The following is a 22,158-nucleotide window of genomic DNA, read 5'->3' on the forward strand; positions in this document are numbered from 1 at the left end:
ACATTGTTATTTTCATAAGTTTACAACTGATGGGTTTTCTTCTCTTCACTTTAATGCCGAGACAATATGCACATAGGAAGATGAAGGGTCTATGTCTGATGTATGCTAGTTTAAAAAGAAACCGTTGTGTCTTACAAGCAAGTGTATTTGCAATTTGAAAATTATTCTTAGAAATGCTTATTTATCTTACAGTGTTATGAGGCACTAGGGGAGATAAGTTGACTTAGTCTGGGTGTTAATTGTGACAGCGTGTTGCGGGTTTGGAGCAGGAGAGGTAAGCTGAGCGAATGAGTCTGGAAAGGGCAGGGTTTATAATCCTGTGCTCAGCATGGTCTCAAGTGGTCCCTGGAAGGATCTAAAAAGTTCCTAGCAAGTCTGGTTTAACCTTTATTCCGGCACATTGATTTCTCCTGTGCCATGTGGCTTTGTGGAAGCATTTATTCCACAATCATAGTTTCGAGAAGCGTTTGTCATAGGGTCCAGTGAAGTATGTTTCAGCAGCAGTGACAGGCTTCCTCTCAGCAGTAAGGGGATGCTTTCACTGTGCTCCAGGATACAAATCTTCCTAGTTACAGATGTGATTAATTTTGTTTCCCTTTTCTGATCATCCTGCATGTAGCTGTGTTATAAAAGTTCTCCACGCTGGCTCCATGGCTTTCCCATTAGAACATCGCAGATGTGTCAAGGATGCACTTGTTCCAAAAGAAGCTGGGGAGGAAGGAGGCTCCACCCTCCTTCTCGAGCCAAATGGCCCCAAAGGTTCCCCATTCAGAGTCCTGGCAGCCAAATGGTGTACTATCTCTTTAAAGCAGCTATAGTTTTGTGCCTTGGCTTGGTCAATTTGTTATGGTTAAAAACTGTGGAGCCAGCTGTCTGCAATCTGATGTAATGTTGCTATGGAAACCAGAAATGAAACACTTAAGCATTCACCACAGAATTACTACATATAGCATTAGCCAAAGTAATTAAAAGTTGAGCCATATGGGCTTTCTGGTGGAAAAATCTGCAGTAGAGAGGCTAGAAATCAAATGTTTCTATTTACAATACTGTGCAGCCACTTTTATCCCACATCCTTTGGGAGGAATAAGATGCCTTTTTCTCTTGAAGGTTTGGGGTGGGGAGGTATACAGACAGCTGAGTCCACGCTCTTGTTTATTGGTGATAAAATTAAAATTTCTTTTAGTAAACTTTAGTAAACTCTGACTCAGGGAAAGGAGATACTACCATCTCATGGTTGAATATGTGTGAATATTTTTTCACTTTGGTTTATTTAAAATCTGTTGTTCCTATCCTGTTCCTTAGAATCATTTATCTTATATACGTGCAGATTTCCTTTATCTTTCACAAAGTTTCTTCAGGTGGGAATATTAATTTTTAATATTTATTTATAACATTTTAATTTAAAATTTATATACATATATATTTATTTTGTGTTTCTTAATTTAAAACATTCTGAAACTCCTATCCTGGGTAGTATATTTCCTAAATTTAAAAAAAAATGTATGTATGATAGCTATTTTCAGCAGCCGAGAAGTGGCACATGGTTATTTGAAATATTACATGAAGCATTCATGCTTCACTGCCCAGTTTAGGAGAAATGCAGCTTTTTACAAAATCTTTATGTTAAAATATGTCACAACATTTTTCCTGAGAATTCAGGAGGATGCGAGTCTCCATCAATCAAAAGCATCTTTGAACTTACAGGCTGACTTAAGAGGAAATTTCTTATTTAAAGAGAAAACATACTATATGTATCTTGAATGACTTGAGTTTCATCTTACATTCTTCTTCATATAAATTTTGCTGCATCAATCTTGTCAAGTCCAAAACATGATAATGCAAAGGAAATTGATAGTTGCCATGGTTTGTGATTTCTCAATGGCAAGCACCTCCAAAATTACCACCTTGTTCTTCTTCTTCAGAAAAATAGAAAAGCATCATTTCAATGTTCTAAAGAGCTTACATTTCTCAAAAAGTGGATGAAGCATGTGAAAGCAATTAACTAAGTACCTGGACTATGTTCTTTCTCACCACAGTGGATCTGGGCAGGGGAGAGCGGGGCTTTGTGGTGGGCATTGCCTGGATGTCTGTTGTCCTGGTGGAACTGTTTAGATTTCTCCCTGGAAGGTTCTGTCTAAAGCGTCTCCCCTGCAGATGATTTGTGTCTTTGCAGACTACGGATTTTGTATTACTAATTTCTGTATCCCATTTTTTTTCACTTCCTCATATGCCCCATCCATTCATTCATACAAACCACCAACTAAAACAACCAACAGCCAGGTGCAACCTATGTGTTAGTTACAGATTTGGGGCAGGTAATACAGCTTCCTGTATCTTGATCATGAGCACACTCTGCTTATTTCATTTTCAACTGATTCCAGTATTTTTAAGGCGAGGGTTAACAACATGTCCTGGGCTTCTCTCTTGGGTATGATCAGAGACTTTCTGGCATGCACAGTTGCTGCTTCTGCTGGAATTGCTTGGCATTCAAGCTGCATCACCAGGCACAATGTTGTCACATGTTTCTGCGTAATTCCATGTACCCTGGGCTCTTCAGGTGCCAATTACCCAGAGCAAGGGTTCACTGGGTTCTCATTCCTCTGGTTGACCACTCTGACCATTTCATCATATATCAATGTTTCAACCAAGTAAAACTGAAATTCAAATATGACAGTATAAATATGTTATTTGGTTACATGTATTATTTTAATTTTTTACCTCTTAAGTTTTAGCCTAATGTACCAAGCCTAATTGTCAGCATCCAAAATAACCAACCTTCTCAGTTACCTGGGGATCCAGTTTCCATTCTTCTGGGCCAGGTAGCCAGTAGTGAACTTTAATTTTGAAACCTATACATGCTGTTTTATCTAGGAATTTGGAAGAAATTGGACATAGATGTTGATAAACCTCACAGAAGGGAAGACTTGCTGATAGGTTTATGATAATTAATCATTAGTGGTTAGGAGGGAGAAAGTACCATGATGCTATGCTGTGAGCTCCAAGGACGGACCAAGGCCAGGAAAGTGGTGGTGTTTATCCCATAGAGTGGGCCAGAGTGCTAAGAAAATATTTGTGCACTTAACAGCCTGCACTGTTGTTATGCCTCAGTCATTGATGGAATCTTCCCTAACAAGAGTTAGCTGTCCTCTGCTAACTCCTGCTTCCCTATCTCATCATCTATAAAATTGGGATTAATGAGAGCTTTTCTTAGGCTAAAAGTCCCCTCATTCACATTGCATTCAGATATGTGGTTTGTTTTTGTTTTGTTTTTTGGTTTGAGTCATTTCGACCATTTGGTGAACCGAGTTTGAGGACGTGGAGGGAAGGCTGCTGTCAGGATGTGCAGGATTAGCTGGATGCTTGCTGGTCTCCAGGGTGTGCTGAGGCTGAGCTCCCAGCACAGCCCAAGCACCGAGCCATGCAGCACACTGTTAGTGGGAAATTTCTTTGGCTTTTCCTCATTTTGAATAGATACAGCAGAGGAAGCTGCATATTGAATGTTGGAGCGGACTTGGAAATGAAACCCTCATTTTGTTCACAAGGAAAGGATTGTTTTTAGCCTGGGTCACTGCTGCAGAGAGAGAATTCTCATTCTCATTCTCTCTCTCTCTCTCTCTCTCTGTAATGTTTGATACTTGAGGGAAAACAGCTGGGCCAGAACATACTTGGATCTCTGCAAGGCGGGATGGGATGCTGGGGAATATGGACTGGACTCTATGGCGGAAAAGGTCAGCCCTTTCCCTTGCCTCCCTTGGAGGAATGCAGGCTGTCCTCATCCTCGACTTGTGAGCCCCCCGAAGGAGCCGGGAGGCGAAAGGAATGGCTGTGATGTGGCATCCGTCCTGACAAATCGGACAGGAGGAGGTTCTGCACTGCTTCCCCTTTCCTGCCTGCTGTTTTTGATTTTCGGGGGAGGACTGGAAAAAGTCAACAGAATTTTGGTTTGGAGAAGTAGTTGATGACCACGTTCAACAGCAAGTCCTGATGGGCCAGACAGAGGAGAGCCCGGCCCAAACCGCAGCAGTGTAACTGGAATTATAGGGCCAGCTCGGAGAGAGTCCTGCGGAGAGGTCCTGTCTCTTTTAGAGACAGGGAACTAGTCTGATGAGATAAATGTCCTGTGTGCCATTCAAGGGCAAGGGTGTGTGCTTCATGCCCAGGACTTAATTCTACTCCAAATTAGACCTTAAGATGGTACGTGCTGCTGTGTAAACCTATCGGACAAATCTGTTGGTGCCCCAAGTTTGGCAGCAGAACTGCCCAGGTGCCGGCTAATAGGAAGGCCAGCTATACCCAGATGCAAGAGCAAGGCTCTGGAGCAATTATCTGATTAATTTTTCCTCTGTTTCTTTGCCAGTCAAGAGAACAATCGGATGATGAGACTGAGGAGTCGGTGAAGTTTAAGAGGTTACACAAGCTGGTCAACTCCACTCGCAGAGTCAGAAAGAAACTAATTAGGGTGGAAGATATGAAAAAGCCCAGCACTGAAGGTAAAAAAAGCCAACTCCACCCTGGTTATTCCGAAAGAAGTCACTTGGGGTCAGTTTTTCAGTAGAAACAGTATGATTTCAAGTGGAAAATGGATTGAGCTCTGGCCCAAGGCTGACGGAATCGAGTCTGCTCATTAGCAGGGGGATGCTCTCCCTGTTGTGGAAGGGAGGAGCCCCGAGCCCTGGGTTGAGTATTTCAGGGGCTCAGTAATTTAAATGTGACAAACATGGGAAATGGCATTATGTAACAGTGAAATTCTCTCAAGTGTGGTATAGCTTTAATTACGAGTCTGTACCATTTTATATAAACCTTGCAACTTCTTAGCATAAGCCTCTACTTCCAAAAAGGTTTGTAGTTCTTGCTCAGTGATTTTAGTCCAAATTTGATAGATAGTACATCTGTCTTGAACAAACATCTAACCATCAAGGCACTTAATGTCCCTTTGAATCTCTGAGGGGTGATTTGTACTCTGGTAAACAATGTCAAGTCTCAATTGAAATAGGGTTTTAAGGACCTTCAGTTCTGAGGGGATCTTTAAGAGCAGTATTACAGACTTCTAAGATGAAGCAGTAATGTCAAGAGAGAGCCCAGCTGGGCTTTACTGTCCTGAACAGTTAACCTTTGAATTGCAATTATGACAGTTTAAATCTCAGCCTTATTCATCTCCCTTTTTAGTAATATGCATTTGCAGCATCTTGTAAAAATTCTCCCCAAAAAGAACAAATAAAAGAATTTCTTGTTTGAAAATGATAGTAAACAAACAAACAAACTAAAAAGCCCACATCACTTGTTAAAATGTCACATCTACATTATGAGGAATTTCAAAATTTTAACATGTAGGTTTCAAAAGTATGATTGTAGAGGCCTTCTTGTTCTATGTAAATAAAATCAAGCCATGCAGGGAACTGTATTTCCCCTTATTTGCAAAGATAAGAGTTTGTTATTACTGATGCTTTTTAATTTTGTTTGTTATTATTTGTTGGTTTAAATCATCTAAAATAGTACTGAGGAGGAGGGGGGTCCTGTGGAAGAATGGAGGTTAGAAGGAGAAGAGGGGAGCCAGTGAGAGAGAGATCAGCTTTATGGCTGGTTTTATAAACTTGGAGTTGTCTTTGATTCCAGGGTTGCATCTGGGTGTCTTTTTTGCACAGTAATTCTGTTTACATTTGAGGAAAATGTTGATTTTTGGATGTTTCAATCCTGCCTGTCAGCTCTGGTTCCCATAGGGTGGGACACACCCTGATTTCCTCAGGCCATGGTAGGTCCCGTGGAACCACACAGAAGCACTGCTTGGTACTGCTGGGATAACCATATGGAGTTTCCAAGTGTAATTCTGAGGGCACATTTTAAAACAAGCTTCATACACACTTGCCAAAGTCAAATTCCAGCTATCATAAATTGGTGGGGCTTTATCCATAAATAAAATGGATGAAGTACCCAAACTGGGCCCACCACCCTTAGAGGCCCTTCGTGTGTAATAGTCAAGTGTCTTGGGGCAGCCTTCACACTAGAGTACCATTTTAAACATACAGAGATGCCTTGATTTGTATATTTATGCCAGAATAAATCAATTCAGCTATCTCTGAGCGGCCTCGTTGAAAAAAAGGAAAATAACATCCAAAGATTTGTAACTAGAGGGTAAAAAAGTAATCACTGCACGGACCTCTGGGTGTGAATGAGGCTTCACAGATGGAAGATAGACTGGATGAGCTTAAGTTGTAAGTCCCACAGCTTGTCCATATCACCCGGAGAGGCACCAGGTGTGTGTGGCACTCAGGGTGTCTGCTTTGGGCTGCCCCCAACCCCCTGCTGCTCTGGAACTCCCTCTAGCACTGGCATGATGGAACTCTCTGAGGCTCCTCTTTGGCAAAAGAATTTAGGACCCATGTTCCTTATAACCCCTCTTCTTCAAAACCTTTGGACTCAAAGAGCTGATCCTGTCACTGTTTCCCTGCATGCCTGTGCCAGTACTAAGTTGTCTGAATAATAATTGTCCTTCACCAAGAGCATTCTATGTGCCCAGCACTTTCCATTTTATGTTGTCTTTTAGTATGTCATCCTTAGAATACCCACCAAAGGCAGGTACGTGTGCCATCCTCATTTGACAAGTAAGGAAACTGAGACACAAAAAAGGCTAAGTAATTTACTCGAGGTCTCCCACTCAGCCAGACAGCAAAAGGTCCAGAATTGAGTCCAGGCAGCCTGACTCCTCAGTGTCTCCACTCGAAAGCCAAGATAGTTAACAGCTCTTCACTCAGTTTCCCCTGCCTAACTTGAGTGTCGAATCCATAACCTGGCATGCATGGCCTTGGACAGTATTTAACACGGGCCACAGTGGCTACTGTCATCTGCCCACTTCTGTGTCTTGTCCATAGAACTGACATTCCTCCTGTCCAGCTTCAAAAGTAGCTTCATGTGTCTCTTTTCTTTAAATGTTATCCTCACAACATCCATGTTGGGGATATTATGTAAAGATAGGTAGGCATTATTACACAAAAGTAATCCAAGGTCATGGAGCTGGTGAGTGGCAGAACTGGAGCCAGAATCCAGAGCACAAAGCTGTGTCCTTAGTGTTAAGTTACCCCATATCCTCCTGTCAAAATCTCCTTTCCAGGGCTGGGGTTGTGGCTCCATGGTAGCGCACTCGCCTAGCACATACAAGGCACTGGGTTCCATCCTCAGCACCACATAAAAATAAATTAATAAAATAAAGGTCTTGTGTCCAACTACAACTAAAACAACAAAAAAAAAATCTCTTTCCATATTCGAGTGTCATTCTGCTAAGAAGACACTTGTACCTTTAAGTCAGAGCAGGATAGAGGAAGTAATGCTTTAACTCCAAGGAGTCCAAATCAAGGCTGGGAGTTCAGGTTGCCCAGAGTCTGCATTGCACATGGCCTGCACTCAGGGCAAGCACAGGACGCAGCCTCTTCAGAGGCATTTGCCACATTTTCTCCCAAGTTCTTACCAGGCTCCAACTTTCCAGAACCCAAAACATAGAGCCACACATGTCATGTGTGCTCCAGCTGGTACCAGACTCAACTGTGACACACAAGTATTGGAATCTCTGATGACAACCTTAAACCCAGTCCAGAAAATATTCAGACCACTGCTGAGTGACAGGTCCTTCACAAATCCAGGTTAGACCAACCTGGTCTCCCCCAATCTCCTGTAGGTTGCTGAGAGCTTCTGCATATCCTGAGACACCTGGGCTTTACCAAAACTACACCCAGGTTTGGGTTCTTTAAAACAGTTCTCTGTTGCGCTGTCTCTGTCACCAGGCTGTGCCTGCAGTCCTGGCTCAGATGTTTCTTTAAGTTTCCCTAAAAGATCCCTGAACAATTCTTCAGTGAACTTTGTGCTAGACATAGTTGAGTCTCCTTCCCTGCTTCCCTCCCTTCTCTACTACCATCTCCTGGATGTGAACACAAAGTCCATTTTGGATAAAATTTAATAGCAGTTTTTTTTTCCTTCCTTGTATGTTTGTAACAATAATTACCATCAATTGGGAAAAGTAGCAGTTTTTAGAATTTGAAAGGACTGGTACCATTGTGATCACACACACACACACACACACACACACACACACACCTCTCCCTCTCCCTCTCCCTCTCTCTAAGGGAGCATTCCTGTCCCTTTTTCTCTTGACATTTAACCAGGCACTAGCACCCTCATCCCAGCTGGCATATTTAATGCTGTCCTTCTGTTCCAAGGAACTTTGTATTTTTTCCTGTTCACTATTCAGCTGGCAGAAAGCTGCAAAGCTCCAGCATTTCCTTATAATTCGAGGGACACAGCCAGTTGGGATCGCTACACCCACAGCTTGACCTACTTCTTTCCTCACATCTGTTCACATAACACATGCAGAAAAGAACTCGGCTTTCCTGCCAGCAAGTCCAAGCCTTTCCACTGGACTCCAGAGGGCTTGGCTTGCTACCTGGCTCCAGCGAGGGCTTCATGGGCTGGAATCCTTTAGACAAAGTGGAACACTCGCTAGAGCTGCCTGCGTGTCAGGGCCCTTAAATGCCCTGCTTCAGCAGGGTCTGAGTGGATGGGAATATCTAGCTGGGATCACCCAGTTCCCTAACTTTTTGTGTTCGGCCAGTCAGCTGAAGACCATTTTTCAACCACATTTGCAAGATATAACCCTTGATGGTGTTTCCCCACCCCAAATTTCTTGGAGATTTAATCACTTAAATGGCATATGTACCAATAAAAGAAAAAAAAAAAATCACTGTCAGCCACATGGCATTCATCAGGCTCCAACTATAAAAAGCCATCAGAGCCAACCTAAAGGAGGGCCTTTCAGAAAGGGGAAAGACTGATTCCCACCTTCTGAGGGTTGCCCTTAAACTGGGGAGGTGATTGTCTAGAAATGGGAAAGTGTGTCATGAAAATGATTGGCTTGGATTTTGCAAACGGCATTTTTAGTAGATCTGTGCAGATGTTTGGTCTACAGAATTTCTTAGAGAAGGAGAAGCAAACACATCCCCACCTTTAACAGTAAGCTTGTATGAGACCACACGTTTGCACGGTGTGATCATTTTTCTTTGTTATATGCATATTTAAAATGTGTGGGGGGGGGTGTTTATGAAGAGTCATGGTATGGGCGGGGAGAGCTGTGATCACTGTGGACCACTGTGGACCTAGCTTGTGGGAGGGAGGGAGGGAGGTGAAGGAAAGCTCGTGGGGGAAAGCAGAGGCTTGCTCTCAGGGGCTGTGTTGGTTTCCCTCCAGGTGGGGAGGAGCATGCGCTGGAGAGCTCCCCGGTCCTGGATGAAAGATCCGCCCTGTACTCTGGAGTGCACAAGAAGCCTTTTTTCTTCGATGGCTCTCCTGAGAAGCCTCCTGAAGATGACTCAGACTCTATCACCACGTCCCCATCGTCCAGCAGCCTGGACACCTGGGGAGCTGGCCGGAAGCTGGTCAAAACCTTCAGCAAAGGAGAGAGTCGGGGCCTGATTAAGCCCCCCAAGAAGATGGGGACGTTCTTCTCCTATCCCGAAGAAGAAAAAGCCCAGAAAGTGTCGCGCTCTCTCACCGAGGGGGAGATGAAGAAGGGCCTGGGGTCCCTGAGCCACGGGGTAAGTACGGACGGTGTTTTCTTCTATGACAGCCACCGCCGCCGGCACCACTTTCTGGTGTCCCTAGAGGAGGTTCAGAGTGTCCGCAAGCAAATCCGCTTGAAGAAAACGGATACTAATTATTCCTGTTCCAGAGCTTTTCTCTGTCAGCGTCCCTCCCGAAAAGGCGTGAACGGCACCACCTGCGACCTGCAGCTGCCCCGGCCGAAGCCCAAAGGGGGCGGCAGCTGCGGCTTCCCGGGCAGAAGGGTGCGCGGGCGCGCCTCGGTCAGCGAGTTCAATGTCACCTACGTGGTGGAGCGGAGTCTGTACAGCCATCTGAACCTGACCCAGCTAGTGCGGCCCGCCTCAGACAGGACCCTGAGCAAGGCCGAGAAGCAGGACCTGAGGCGGTGCTTGCTGGAGGAGGATGAGGAGGCGAAGCGCAAGTGGGCTGCCACAGTGGACCGCTGTACTAAAAGGGTTCTCTTGAGAATCCACCAGAAGTCTGTGAGTCTCCACGACGGTCGTGAGGACAGCCTTGTCATTTCCGTGAGGTGCAGTCAGGCAGTATGGCCTTTCTTTTTCTGGAGACTGGCTTCTTCCCCTTCTCTTCCCCTCATTCCTTCAGGGTCCATCACTCCATCACCTCCAGTTCCTAAGTTGCTCTCAGTCCCTGGTGGCTTTCTTCTCCCTTTCCATTTCTCCTGTGGCCCAAGGGAGGCTGTTGGATGTTTAATTAAAATGCAGTCCTGAGGCTGATGCCCAGAAGGGCATCCAGGGTACAGGGGTGGGGCCGGGCTGCCTTGTAGGAGTGGCCTTCCGGATCCCCAGCCATCATGTCACTTGACCTCAAAGAAACTGATTCAAAACACAAGGACAGTTGGCCCTCGAAAGGCAGGCTGACTCTTTCAGTTCATGAAAACAATAGGCACGGGCTCTTGGAAATTTTGCCATCAACACAGCCCACCCATTGGTGATTGGAAATCTTTATGAAGCCCATCTCTCTTATTTGTAGGTGCGGGTGGTGAGTTCTGAAATCCAACAGGGGAAAAAGTGAATTTGAGCACTTTTGCTTTACTCAAGTCTATTTAGCATTCTTATCTTGTTAAACAGAAGAACTGATGTTTGGTAAAGCCTTCCAATGCCACATAGACTCTTCCGTACATAATGAGGAATCAAGTCCAAATAATAAAATGGGTTTTCAAGTTTAATACTGAAAGGTCAGAGAGACCTAGTACAATTTATTTTCTGGGCATGAATGACTTTGAACTTCAGAATATAGATATTTTTTCCCCTGGAATTACCACCTCACTTTGAGCTTGCACAATGGCTCATGTGAAATGGCACAGAGGGAGGAGGAACTGGCACTGCTGTCCTCTGGCACCTTGCTTAATCCACCCGGGCTGTTGGCTCCAGGCCCCTTTGAAAGGTCTGAAAGAACCTTTACAGCAGGATATGCTTCGATGGTGGCTTTTCCCAGGGTTCCTTCACATTCATGAATAGGACGTTCTTCCCCAGACGATTACTGTAATTTAAATTCATTCAGTCAAGTTCTGCTTTTGTGAAAATGAAGACTGATTGGTCAATGCCATCCTTAAAATGACCTTCTCTGTTCTGAAAGGATCTTGGATCCTTCCTCACCCTTGGGTTTTCCAACTCTTCTCACATGCATTGACTTTCTTCCTAGATCTTATTTTCTATCTTTTCACATTTGTATGCTTCTTGCAACACTTTTAATACTATTAGTCCTGTAGCAAAAGCTTTTCTTCTGGCTCTTTCTCCATCATGGCAACAGTTTTTGTTGGTTTTGTTTTGAAATAACAGAGTTGTCTTTTGTCACTCATTCAGCCTCTGGTCTACTCTGACCCACAGATCTTTTATAAAATACTTTTGTGTGTGTATGTGTGTGTGTGTGATTACTCTATATATACTTATATAAAACCTCAAAGGAACAAAGCCACTTATTAATTGATGACTCATCTCTTGTGAGTTTAAAGTATATAGTACTGAGAATTTATCCAGTTTGAGCAGCTTGAGTTGCTCATGAGCCTCTCATTTATTGCCAGATTAATAATAGAACTTGATCAGGTCTGTCTCTCAAGAAATTATATTTCTGAGATTTGTGTTAATTAATATTGTGGGCCAACGATCAATTTCACTGACTTTGAGAATGAACATCGGGGCTAGCTTGTCTCTGAGCATCCCCCACCAAGATGGTGCTGTGTAATCTTTGTCCCAATTATCAGTCTGAGCTGGGTATTTTTAAAATGCTATGAACTTGAGGCAGTACTGGATCATTTTAATGCAGAGAATGTAAGAGAGAATATGTGTTTTCACAATAGAAGGTGCTTTTTTTCTTTTTCCTGCAGGAGATGGAACCCAGAGCCTTGTGCATGCTAGGCAGGCGCTCTGTCGTTGGGCTACACCCCCAGCCTTGGGGCTTTGTTTTTGTAAAGGATCATTCTTATTTCTTTGCTTCTTTCATTTGAAATGTTCTTTTCCATTCTCCTTGCCATATACTTCCTTCATTTTTCCCAGAGTGCACAGTTTCCTTTAATCTTTAGCCTTGATCTTTTTTGCCTTTCAAAAATGCCATATATGCTTGATGAAACCTCAGGGAAATGGTAATGCTTTGTATTCACTGGAAATGGTCACATGTCTTCCTTTTTATTTGGTCATTCAGTTTTTGTTTGGAAGAACAGACATGCATGACATTTTGGAGTTTTATCCATTTTAAATTCAGCCTCCAAAACATGTTTTCAACTGCATGACCATCCCATTGACTAGCTCTCCTCATCCCAAGCATCTATCTAAAATGTTTTATAATTATCTATACTAGAGATTATAAGCCAAATAAAACCACTTAAATTTATTTAGATGGCCAAAGTCAAAGATGGTTTTATTTTTCTTCTTGTATTCTCTTTACAATTCATTTTCTCTTTTGAAGGGGGCTGCTTCGAGGACTACTTGATCTTATTAGAAGAAGTTGGAGATTCATTCAAGCAATGTTTATTGTTATATTTTTGTCAGTTCTCCATTGATAAGAGCAGCAGTGTTTCAGATATCTCAGTGTATCACTGGGAGGAATTTTAGTTGGTGGTGAAGCAAACCAGCCCATTCTTTCAGCTTTTTATTTTAGGCATAAATGCATACAACTGGTGTATAGAAAATCTAAATGAGCTTCTAATTTACTGCAGTCATCATTTCCACATGAATTCTTTGTCAGTTATTTCATATGCATCAGAAATAACATGCTGGGCTCAAGGGTTGCAGACGATGTCATTTAGAGCAGGGACGTGCAAAAGCCATAAAGTAATCAGGCATCTGGGCGCCATACTGTGTCTGTGAAACCCTGAGTCACAGGAAAGGAACTGAGTAAAGTCGCTGCCTTTGCAAAAAAGAGAAAACTGATGTGGCATTATAAACCAGAATGGAAAGTTAATGTTAAAAAATTTGCTTTGAGAAGTGATCATCGTGCTACTTCCCAGTTGGGTTATTTGGTGGCTGTCTTTGCACAGAGAGTTCTCTCTCCTTTTTTTGAACTAGACAGAAGTCTAGTTGAGTGAAAAGGAAGTCAGGTTGACTAATATTTAACAAAATTAAATTTACATCACTGGAAAGCAAGTTGGTAGTAGATTTTTTTTTTTTATCAGCAATGATTCTGCTGAAGAAAAACTGTTCTGTGGCATTCTAAATGTTAGTTATCCCCAAATGCCTTGCTCTTTCTACCCTGCCTTATGCCACAACAGCTACCTCTCTTGTTGTGACCTGTTCCTGGCATGCTCTGGTGTTACAATTGAGCTCTCAGATTATAAGGCCCTGAATGGAGCTCCAGCCCTTTATTTGCATATTTATGATATTGCTATGATTTATGATTTTTGTATGATTTATGATATTGACAAAGCCTGAACTTCAGCATCACAGTAGTCAGGAAAGGCTACCAAGTGCTCAGCATGGCCATAATGAAGTAAACGGGGACACCAGCATTCATAGAGGGTCTGCTTCATGCCAGGCAGTGTGCTAGGGATCTTCAAATATGTGATGTAAATATTTTTCACTAAATGCAGAATTAAAAACTTGGAGAGTTCTAGTAGTTGACCTGTGGACACACAGCAATAAGTGACCAGACCAGAACTTGGGTCTTCCTCTGTGAAATTTCAAAAACCAAGTCATTTTCCTTCCCAGGATGCTTCTGTTTTCTCAGTGTGGTAAATTTTACATGACTAAAATATATTTATATTAAATAGGCAATGTTTGTAAGATGCATTGTACTTTCCTGTTCATTTCTTCCATTTAATAGCTGTTAACTAGAGTTTTCTAAGAAACAGGTAATACAAAATATTGGAGCCCAAATCCACTATTCAGTTTTTATGGTTCACTGCTTTAAAAAAAAATCATTAGTCACAACAAAAAATAGTGTGTTTGGGGATGGGGGCAGCAGGAGTGGTTATTGAGTGGCTTTTGCTAGAAAAAAACAACGGAAATCTGACCTAATTTCTGGAAATACTAAGTCACTGAAATATAAGCCAGTTCCAAGAAGTTTGAAACTAACAAAAAGGATGAAAGTTTTCACCCTTTTTTATAAAATCAACATATTTCCTGTTGAAATTAAAGAATGTGGTCCAAGACAGTCACCGAGCGAGCTTTCTCTCTCTGCTTCATCCACTGTGAGAAAGGGGCTAGAATTAATTAAGCTGGGCAGTTAGATGGGAAAGTTAGCAGCGTTTTTGGCTAGGATAGGGAAGCCTTGATGAGTAATTTTGGCCTGTTTGGACTACCATAACCCCCTTCTCCTTTTCAGCGTTTAAACTTAAAACAAGCCTTTTAGGAAAGCCTGCTCCCAGTAGTGCAGCAAAGGACTGCAGACCTGTTTTCTGGACCACTAAGTGATATGCCTTTATTGTCACTGATGTTCATAGCTGATGTTAAGGGAATTGGAAGGGGAAGTTCTGTGTTGAGATCAGGGAATCCTAACAGCACTAAATTTATGGCAAGTTTTTTGTTAAAAAAAAAAAAAAAATCTAGTTATCTTTTGCATGTTTCGGGGATTTAGACTTTGGGTGCAGGCAGGGGGCCAAGGGTGTGTGAAAGGCAAAGTAAGTGGAGTTCTCTTATGACATGAATCATGTGTTTTGTTTTTTTTTTTCTCCTCATCATTTCTTGTTTCCTCTTTTCATCCTGTACCGTATTTGTGATTCAGAGATGTCCCACAGAAGGCACGTGTGTGGGCTTGTGCTCAGCTGACTTAGCATAACTGGTTTATTCTGCCCTGCCCCCTCCTTTTCACAGAGAACTTGCAGTTTTGGAGGATTTGACCTGACAAATCGTTCTCTGCACGTGGGCAGTAACGCCACTGATCCCATGGTGAGTAGACACCAGAGGAAAGCCACAGGTTAGATCCCACATGACGTGGTTGGTGGGTTTGATAATGGACCCTGGGTTTTGCTCAGTATCCTAAAGCATGTTTGAAAAGAAGCCCTCCTGCACCTGTCTTCAAGACACTGCACTGTCCACACGGAAGAGGGGATCATGACCCCCTCTGGCCTCCCTGGCTTTCCTGAAAGGGGCTCAGTTCCTTAAATGACTTTGCTTCCAGTTTTTCTCAAGTAACAAATCCAGATGAGTCTGGCTTCTGTGATCCCATCATTTGCACCCACAAACCTTTTCTTTACACTAGTTGCAGGTGCACAGAACTACAGCTACACAAGTAGTGAGACCCAATGGGGCCCATGACTGTTCTGACAGTAGGTGATGGCATTTCTAATGAGCAGTCTGACTGTGGCATAGAGCATGGCCCCCCAAGGTCTCTACTTATCCTAGGTCTTTCTGATGTGGGGTACCCTAGAACGAACCCAGTCTTCTTAGCACCCAAGCAAGCCCAACACCTCAGCACCAAGGTCACTGGCTCCATGAGCATGCCGTGTGGGTCATGGTCTAGGGCCACCCCATCACTGTGGCATTAAAATTCTGTCCCCTAAAGTTTGACCTGCAGTTTGCTTGTCCCTAAGGTATATTGCTATGAAACTATGAAATGAAAATTTCAGCTTTATATTCATTGTGCTCAATTATCAGCTAAAATTCCCATCTGTGAGATACAGAATGAGAATTTCCTGGAAGATAAAACTATTTTATTTGGATATCCAATTGTATTGATTCATAAGCCAATAATTTTTATGTAGTCAATCTTTCTTAAAAATGAGAGAAAGTATTTTTCTTTTCTTTCTTGGAGTAAGTTTATTTTCTAATGCAAAAAAAGAGAATGAGAGATGGTCACAATCCCATTTGTTCAGGGAAGGAAATCTATGCACTCCTAGGCATTGACCACACGGAGCATCTGTGACAAAACTCCAATCAGATGTTGCGTTTCTCATGTCTGAGCTTCCACCACTGTGTCCTTAGCACTTTCCTAGCATGATCCTATAGTATCAGCCCTCCCTTCTCCCCCATTGCTGTGATTACATGGGCATTGGTTCATGTAAATCCCTCTGTACTATTGAAACGGAGCTCCCCTGTGTGTTTAAAATGATAGAAAAAAAATCATAATCAGAGAAGAATGTACTAAGATTTAATAAAATAAAAAGTGACTCACATCCCATTTTAAACAAAAGCCTTCTAGTAGGTTTTAATTTCTAATTGAAAAGATAAATAACAGCATTGAGTTAACATAAGAAAAATTTCAAGATTCTAGGGAATGCCAGTGTTTTCCTGAAAGCTAGAATATTAATGGTTTGGATAGTAAAACCTGTTTCTGGGCTCCATTTTCCAAGACTGAAAGTATTTATGTTTCGTCTCACAGGGTAAAGAAGGAGACTTTGTGTACAAGGAAGTCATCAAATCGCCCACTGCCTCCCGCATCTCTCTTGGGAAAAAAGTGAAATCAGTGAAAGAAACAATGAGGAAGAGAATGTCTAAAAAATACAGCAGCTCTGTCTCTGAGCAGGTATGTGGCCACCCAGCAGAAAGCCCCTTGGGTCTTCCTGAAAACAGGGAAAGCTGAGTTTGAGCCACCTGAGATTTTTAAATGGTGCTAAGTGTGCATTCCTTGACACTAACCTGCCATAGGACCATGCTTTGTTTACGTAGACACTCAATTCATAAAACATTTATTCAGCACTTAGGGTTGTCCATGCACTGTGCAGTGTGCTGGAAATATAAAACACAGGCCCTGCCTTCTGCCTCCAGAGAGGAGGAAAGACAGCCACGTAAAGAAGAGATGGTTGTTTTGTGTAATAAGCATTGCAAACTTGAACACAAATTGCTCTCACCAGAGTCCAACCTCAAAAACTATACCTGGACAGCAGACTTTCTAGACATACCACAGATTATTCTAGAAACACATAGCAAATCGGAAAAGGAAACTCAGAAAATGCTTCCTGGCTACGGGACTTTGATAGATGTGAGGCTTCCATGGGAAGAAGGGGGGTGGTGCATTTACTAACTGGGCCTATCTATAGCCGTGAAGAGATCACAGAATTGATTTTCTTCCTAGCTCTAAAAATTTTCACTGTCAGAAACGTGATCAGTGTCTGTCTTAATTGCATGGTTCAAAGAATAAAAACACTTGGAGAGCTGGGCCTGGGCCTTGAGGTAATTTTGACCTTTGGATTTCCAAGCACCACCCCACCCGCCACTATGGAATCTTTGTGGTACTCATTCTGCAGCTTGTTAAAGTATCTGTATATGAACTGATTGCTCGAAATAGGTGGGGAATGACACCTTGTGTACCCAATAAAGAACAGCTGGAAGTACAGAGATTTTTGCTCAGCTGCTGCCCCCTGGTGGACATAGTGAGCTTAACACTAAGCATCTTCCTGTTGAGTTACTCAGCACCCATTGGCCGGCCCCCATCCCCACCCCCACTGCCCCCATTTGAATTCAGAGCCTGTACATCTTCAGTTTGTGTCCATGGATCTCACTGTGGGAGTGCCAGTGATTTTTGGAATGTAGTAACCTTGTTAAATACCGAAACCATATATTTTGATACATATCTGGGTATTAAGTTGCTAACTACTTAGCCAATTTGAATAATTTGTGTAAATGGGAACATGAGAATCTGCCTAGTTGTTTTTCAAGGAGAATGCTTTTTTCTTTCTTCATTTCTATCTATCTCTTTCCCTTCAGAATAGATTAAATGTCCTCTGATAATACCCTGCAATAATAGAGGATTATATTCGACCTACATTTGAAGTCCAGTCTGTTACTGGACTATTGAGTATGCTGAGTCCCTAAGCCTTTATCTAAATATTTTGTCTATGTGGAAGATAGATTTATACCTGAATATTTACTTGAAAAATAATTTTTGAATGCTTACTAAATAGTACCAGGTTTACAACTTTAAAATTATGCAAGAACATAGGTTAAAAAGGAAGAGAATATTAACATAGAATCTAGTATGAATGTAAAAATGGATTTGATTGATAGAGTTGACAAATTGCTGAGAATTACAAAACAAAACCTGTCCAATAATGAAACTTGTATTTATTGAAACCATTTCAGGACTCAGGCCTCGATGGCCCACCCAGCTCCCCTGCTTCTGTACAGCCAGACTCTGAGCACATGGACAAACCCAAGCTCAAAGCCGGAGGATCTGTAGAAAGTCTTCGGAGTTCTCTAAGTGGGCAGAGCTCGATGAGTAAGTCCAGTTTGTAATTGTGGGTGATTTTCTTGGCAGTAAAACATCAGACATTGATTGAACCTCAAGTTCAGGCAAGTTAATGATACGTAAGACCAAGTCCCTGCCCTTAGGGTGCTGTTAGAGAGCCAGACCTGCAAAATACCTGGATTTGGAGTCATTTGTTTGATATCAGGTGTACAGCAGGGATGCAGAAGAGTGAGTGATTAATATTGTTTGGGGAACATCGGCAAAGCATCTCAGGGGAAGGATCTAGAGAATGGAGAGGAATAAGCCGGAAGAAAAGCACATGAAGATGAGCAACAAAATAATGAGGGCTGGGGAAGGGAGGAGAATTAGAAACATCACTGATAAATATTGTTCAGCTGCTGCAGGGCCAGGGGTGTTAGCCAGATGGTAAAGGGGGAGAGAGGAGCTTTAAATCCACCACTTTCTTACCCTGGGGTAAGTGACTTGACCATTCTGTTTTCTCATCTGTAAATGTGATGAAAATTTAATGTGCTGTGCACATGAGAGGTCACAGTGTTAAAGGCAAAGCCTGCTTCTAGCACTACAGTGTCCTCCAGCAGGGAGTCTCCAGGTCACTTGGATTCCCGCCATGAGGATGATGTGTCCTGAGCCCGCTGTCCAGCTAGGGTCTTGATATGAACAGCCAGAGAGCTCAGGACTTTCCTGCTCTGGTCCTGCCAAGGCTGTAGCACATGACCACTCTTCCTGGGCATCTGCAAAGTCTTGAGGACCTTTCAGCTTCACTTCGTGGGGATCTGGATTCACCCTCCCTCTTCCTGTTCTTCCTGCCCAGGTGGCCAAACAGTCAGCACCACCGATTCCTCCACCAGCAACAGGGAGAGTGTCAAGTCGGAAGATGGGGATGATGAGGAGCCACCCTACCGGGGCCCCTTCTGTGGGCGCGCCCGGGTGCATACTGACTTCACCCCCAGTCCCTATGACACAGATTCACTCAAGCTCAAGGTGGGCCTCTCCCTGGGAACAGGGCAGCTAGCCCAGGCCCTTCTGTCTCGTTGAGAAGCTTTCTTTTCTCCATACGTCTGACCTCTGGGATGTTGCTGTGCAGACCAGACGATGTCTTGGCCACCTTGGTGTCCTGGGTACCTGTGTAGTAAAAATGAAACGAGAACCAGCCTGCGGTCGAGGCAGAGAGGGTCTTGTGTCAGTCACTTTGTTATCCCCACCTCCTACCCGGCCCCTGTCCTCTGTCACCTGTCCCCAGCTGCCCTCTAGAATTCTAATGGCTCCCCCATGCCCTGGTTTTCTATGTTTTTCCATCTGAAGATGGATTACTGCTTGCCTTGTGGAAACAGAGATATTTATGTGGGATGTAAAGATGGAGTTCCATAAACTGTATGAAGTGATTACAGGGCAAGGATTGCCACTGGCTTAGGACTGGTAGGAAATTCTTTCTCCAAGAAGCAGGAGCCCTGCGGGTAATGGGAGGGTGTTCAGAGAGCTGAGGGCCAAGGGCTGCCTGGCTGAGGGCACCAGGAGACAGCCCAGACCCTGCTGGCCTACAGTGCAGTAGGGAGGCAGGGCTGTGATGTGGGGCCCATGTGTCATCCAAGTGCTCCAACTGGCCTCTTGGAAACTTCCAGTCATTCTGTGTTTAGTGCTTAGAAAGGTGACCCGTGGGACCTGGTTATGCTTTCATAGCCTTTTCCCATCTGCAAGACTGGCAGCTCTGACTGATTCACTATCCATGCTTAGAAATGTTCCTAATGGAAAGATCTTTGTTCCCTGGGCCACAGAAAGGGGATATCATTGATATAATCAGCAAGCCACCCATGGGTACCTGGATGGGCCTGTTGAACAACAAAGTTGGCACATTCAAATTCATCTACGTGGATGTTCTCAATGAGGAAGAGGAAAAGCCCAAGCGCCCCACCAGGAGGAGGAGGAAAGGAAGACCACCCCAGCCCAAGTCTGTGGAGGATCTGCTGGATCGGATTAACCTGAAGGTCAGTCAGTTCTTACTCTGGTAGCGTGTCTCCACCTTGCCTTTTCCTTCTCCCAAATAAAGGAAAGAGTACTTTCAGGTGGTCTGTGTCGTCCCACAGGGTCACCCATTAATATGATAAGTACCCATTCACAGAAGGCACTACCAGTATTCAAATGTTGCCCTTGACCTCTGCTTGGGTGATAGCATAAGCCCTAGATCAAACTTTTGCTACTGGAAATGCTGTAAGCCAAACCTAGGTGACCTGCTCACAGTCAGCTCCCTGGGGCCGGGAGGCAACTCCCCTCCCATGATTCTCCCAGCATCTAGGAGGAGGGCTCTGCAGTGGAGACTTTTTCTTCTTGCAAACCTTCTTACTCCTGAGAAATTCCTGGGGCTCACTAAATTAGATCTCATATCTCTGTAAATAAAGGAGGAGGCTTTTCCACTGTGGGTTGGTGATAAAGGAATTAGTTTATTTCAAGGGCACAATTATAATGCCAATAAGTGGAATTCATCCTCCTCTGCTGTGTACATCTTAGCCCATGATTAAGAAAACACCCCGCCTGCCTACTAAGCCAGAGGACTGGCGGGCACAGTACATTACAGATGACATCACTCTTTTGATTAGCATAAAAAAAATGACTATGGGAAAAGAGCTGAGGGGTCTGAGGCTAGTTGTCGTCCTGCATCACGCGGCTGAGCTGTGACTCACCTTGGTCCTTCTGTCGCACAGGAGCACATGCCCACTTTCCTGTTCAATGGCTATGAAGATTTGGACACCTTCAAGCTCCTAGAGGAAGAAGACTTGGATGAATTAAATATCAGGGACCCAGAACACAGAGCTGTCCTCTTGACAGCCGTGGAACTGTTGCAGGAATATGACAGTAAGTCTCTCCAGACACTGAAGTGGCCATTGGTAGGTCGGCCACAATCTTTGGTCCCCTGCAGACCTTCCATAAGCTCTCGGTATCCCTGAAGTCACTCATGGGTCTTGATCTTTCCAGAGCCAAGGTTGATTTCATATTGTGCAAAGCAGCTCCAAGACATAAATTCCCTAGGGCAGATATTCCCGTAATAAAGCTTACTATAAGCCAGGCACTGTGGCACATGCCTGCAATCCCAGCAACTTGGGAGGCTGAGATGGGAGGATCATGAGTGACTCACTCAGTGAGACCCTGTCTCTAAAACCTTGTGGCTCGCTGATCGAGTACCAGAGTTCATTCCCTGATACCCAAATGGATAAATAAATAAATAAATAAACCTTAATATACCAATGATACCTTCCCTGGCATATTTCTGGGGAACATTTGAGGACAGTGCTATATCTAGTGTCTAGGAAAATGGACTTGCAGTTCTAAGAAACCAGTAGTCTCCACCTTCAGTACTGTTGTGCTATGCAGACTTCAGTAGGTCATTAGGATCCCTGGGTACAAAAATGACTGGCCAACTGGAAGTTTCTTGCTCAGCTAAGGGTCGATTATTTCTCAAAGCATGTGACAAATGGCTTTCTTATTGAATAGATTGGTTAGTGCCTAAGTAAAATTCATCAGTTTCCATTAAAGAAGGAGGCAATGTCTGTCTGAAGTGAATACGTAGTGTGCGCATTCCCAACTTAAATAAATGACAGCTTATTTTTACAGCCTGTGAACAGGATTCAGTGAGCGTGTGGCTTTTATGGAGTCTATCTGAATGCATCAGATCCCCTGCTCCATTAGCCTCATCTTATCTTGCTCTTTATTCTTCAGTCTGACATCAAAAATATTCCTGAAATTATTCATCACCAACGGAGCAACCTTTACAGTTATTGAATTCAAATACATTTTCTTTCAAGGGCTCTGCTTCAGGAATATTAGTAGCTAATAGCATTTCTATTGCTAAAAGACACAGCAAAACTATGGTTAATGGTGGAAAAAGAAATTGCATGTTACAGATGGCCCCAACTGATGATGTAAAAGTAATATACATTCAGTAGAAACCATACTTCAAAGTTGGAATCCTGATGTTTTCTCAGACTA

General features: G+C 43.3%; 1 protein-coding gene across 7 annotated transcripts in view; it reads left to right on the top strand.

Annotated features, from left to right (window-relative positions):
• Sash1 (SAM and SH3 domain containing 1) overlaps positions 1-22,158 on the top strand; it is a 291,235-nt gene that overhangs the window by 253,113 nt on the left and 15,964 nt on the right. For 6 of the 7 annotated variants that reach the window (XM_058573608.1, XM_058573609.1, XM_046427351.2 and 3 more), the window contains 8 exons: positions 4,358-4,490; positions 9,229-9,575; positions 14,847-14,921; positions 16,354-16,497; positions 18,054-18,189; positions 18,992-19,161; positions 19,953-20,162; positions 20,877-21,027. In XM_058573608.1, coding sequence (XP_058429591.1) covers positions 4,358-4,490; positions 9,229-9,575; positions 14,847-14,921; positions 16,354-16,497; positions 18,054-18,189; positions 18,992-19,161; positions 19,953-20,162; positions 20,877-21,027 — 1,366 coding nt within the window. Of the gene's footprint in view, positions 1-3,263; positions 4,195-4,357; positions 4,491-9,228; positions 9,576-14,846; positions 14,922-16,353; positions 16,498-18,053; positions 18,190-18,991; positions 19,162-19,952; positions 20,163-20,876; positions 21,028-22,158 lie in introns of those variants that run through there. The other variant, XM_058573610.1, reaches the window with a different exon arrangement.

This window comes from Marmota monax, unplaced genomic scaffold (assembly GCF_021218885.2).
Source record: "Marmota monax isolate L192 unplaced genomic scaffold, Marmota_monax_Labrador192_F-V1.1 WCK01_AAM20220418_F8-fsc00114, whole genome shotgun sequence".
Taxonomy (NCBI): Eukaryota; Metazoa; Chordata; class Mammalia; order Rodentia; family Sciuridae; genus Marmota; species Marmota monax.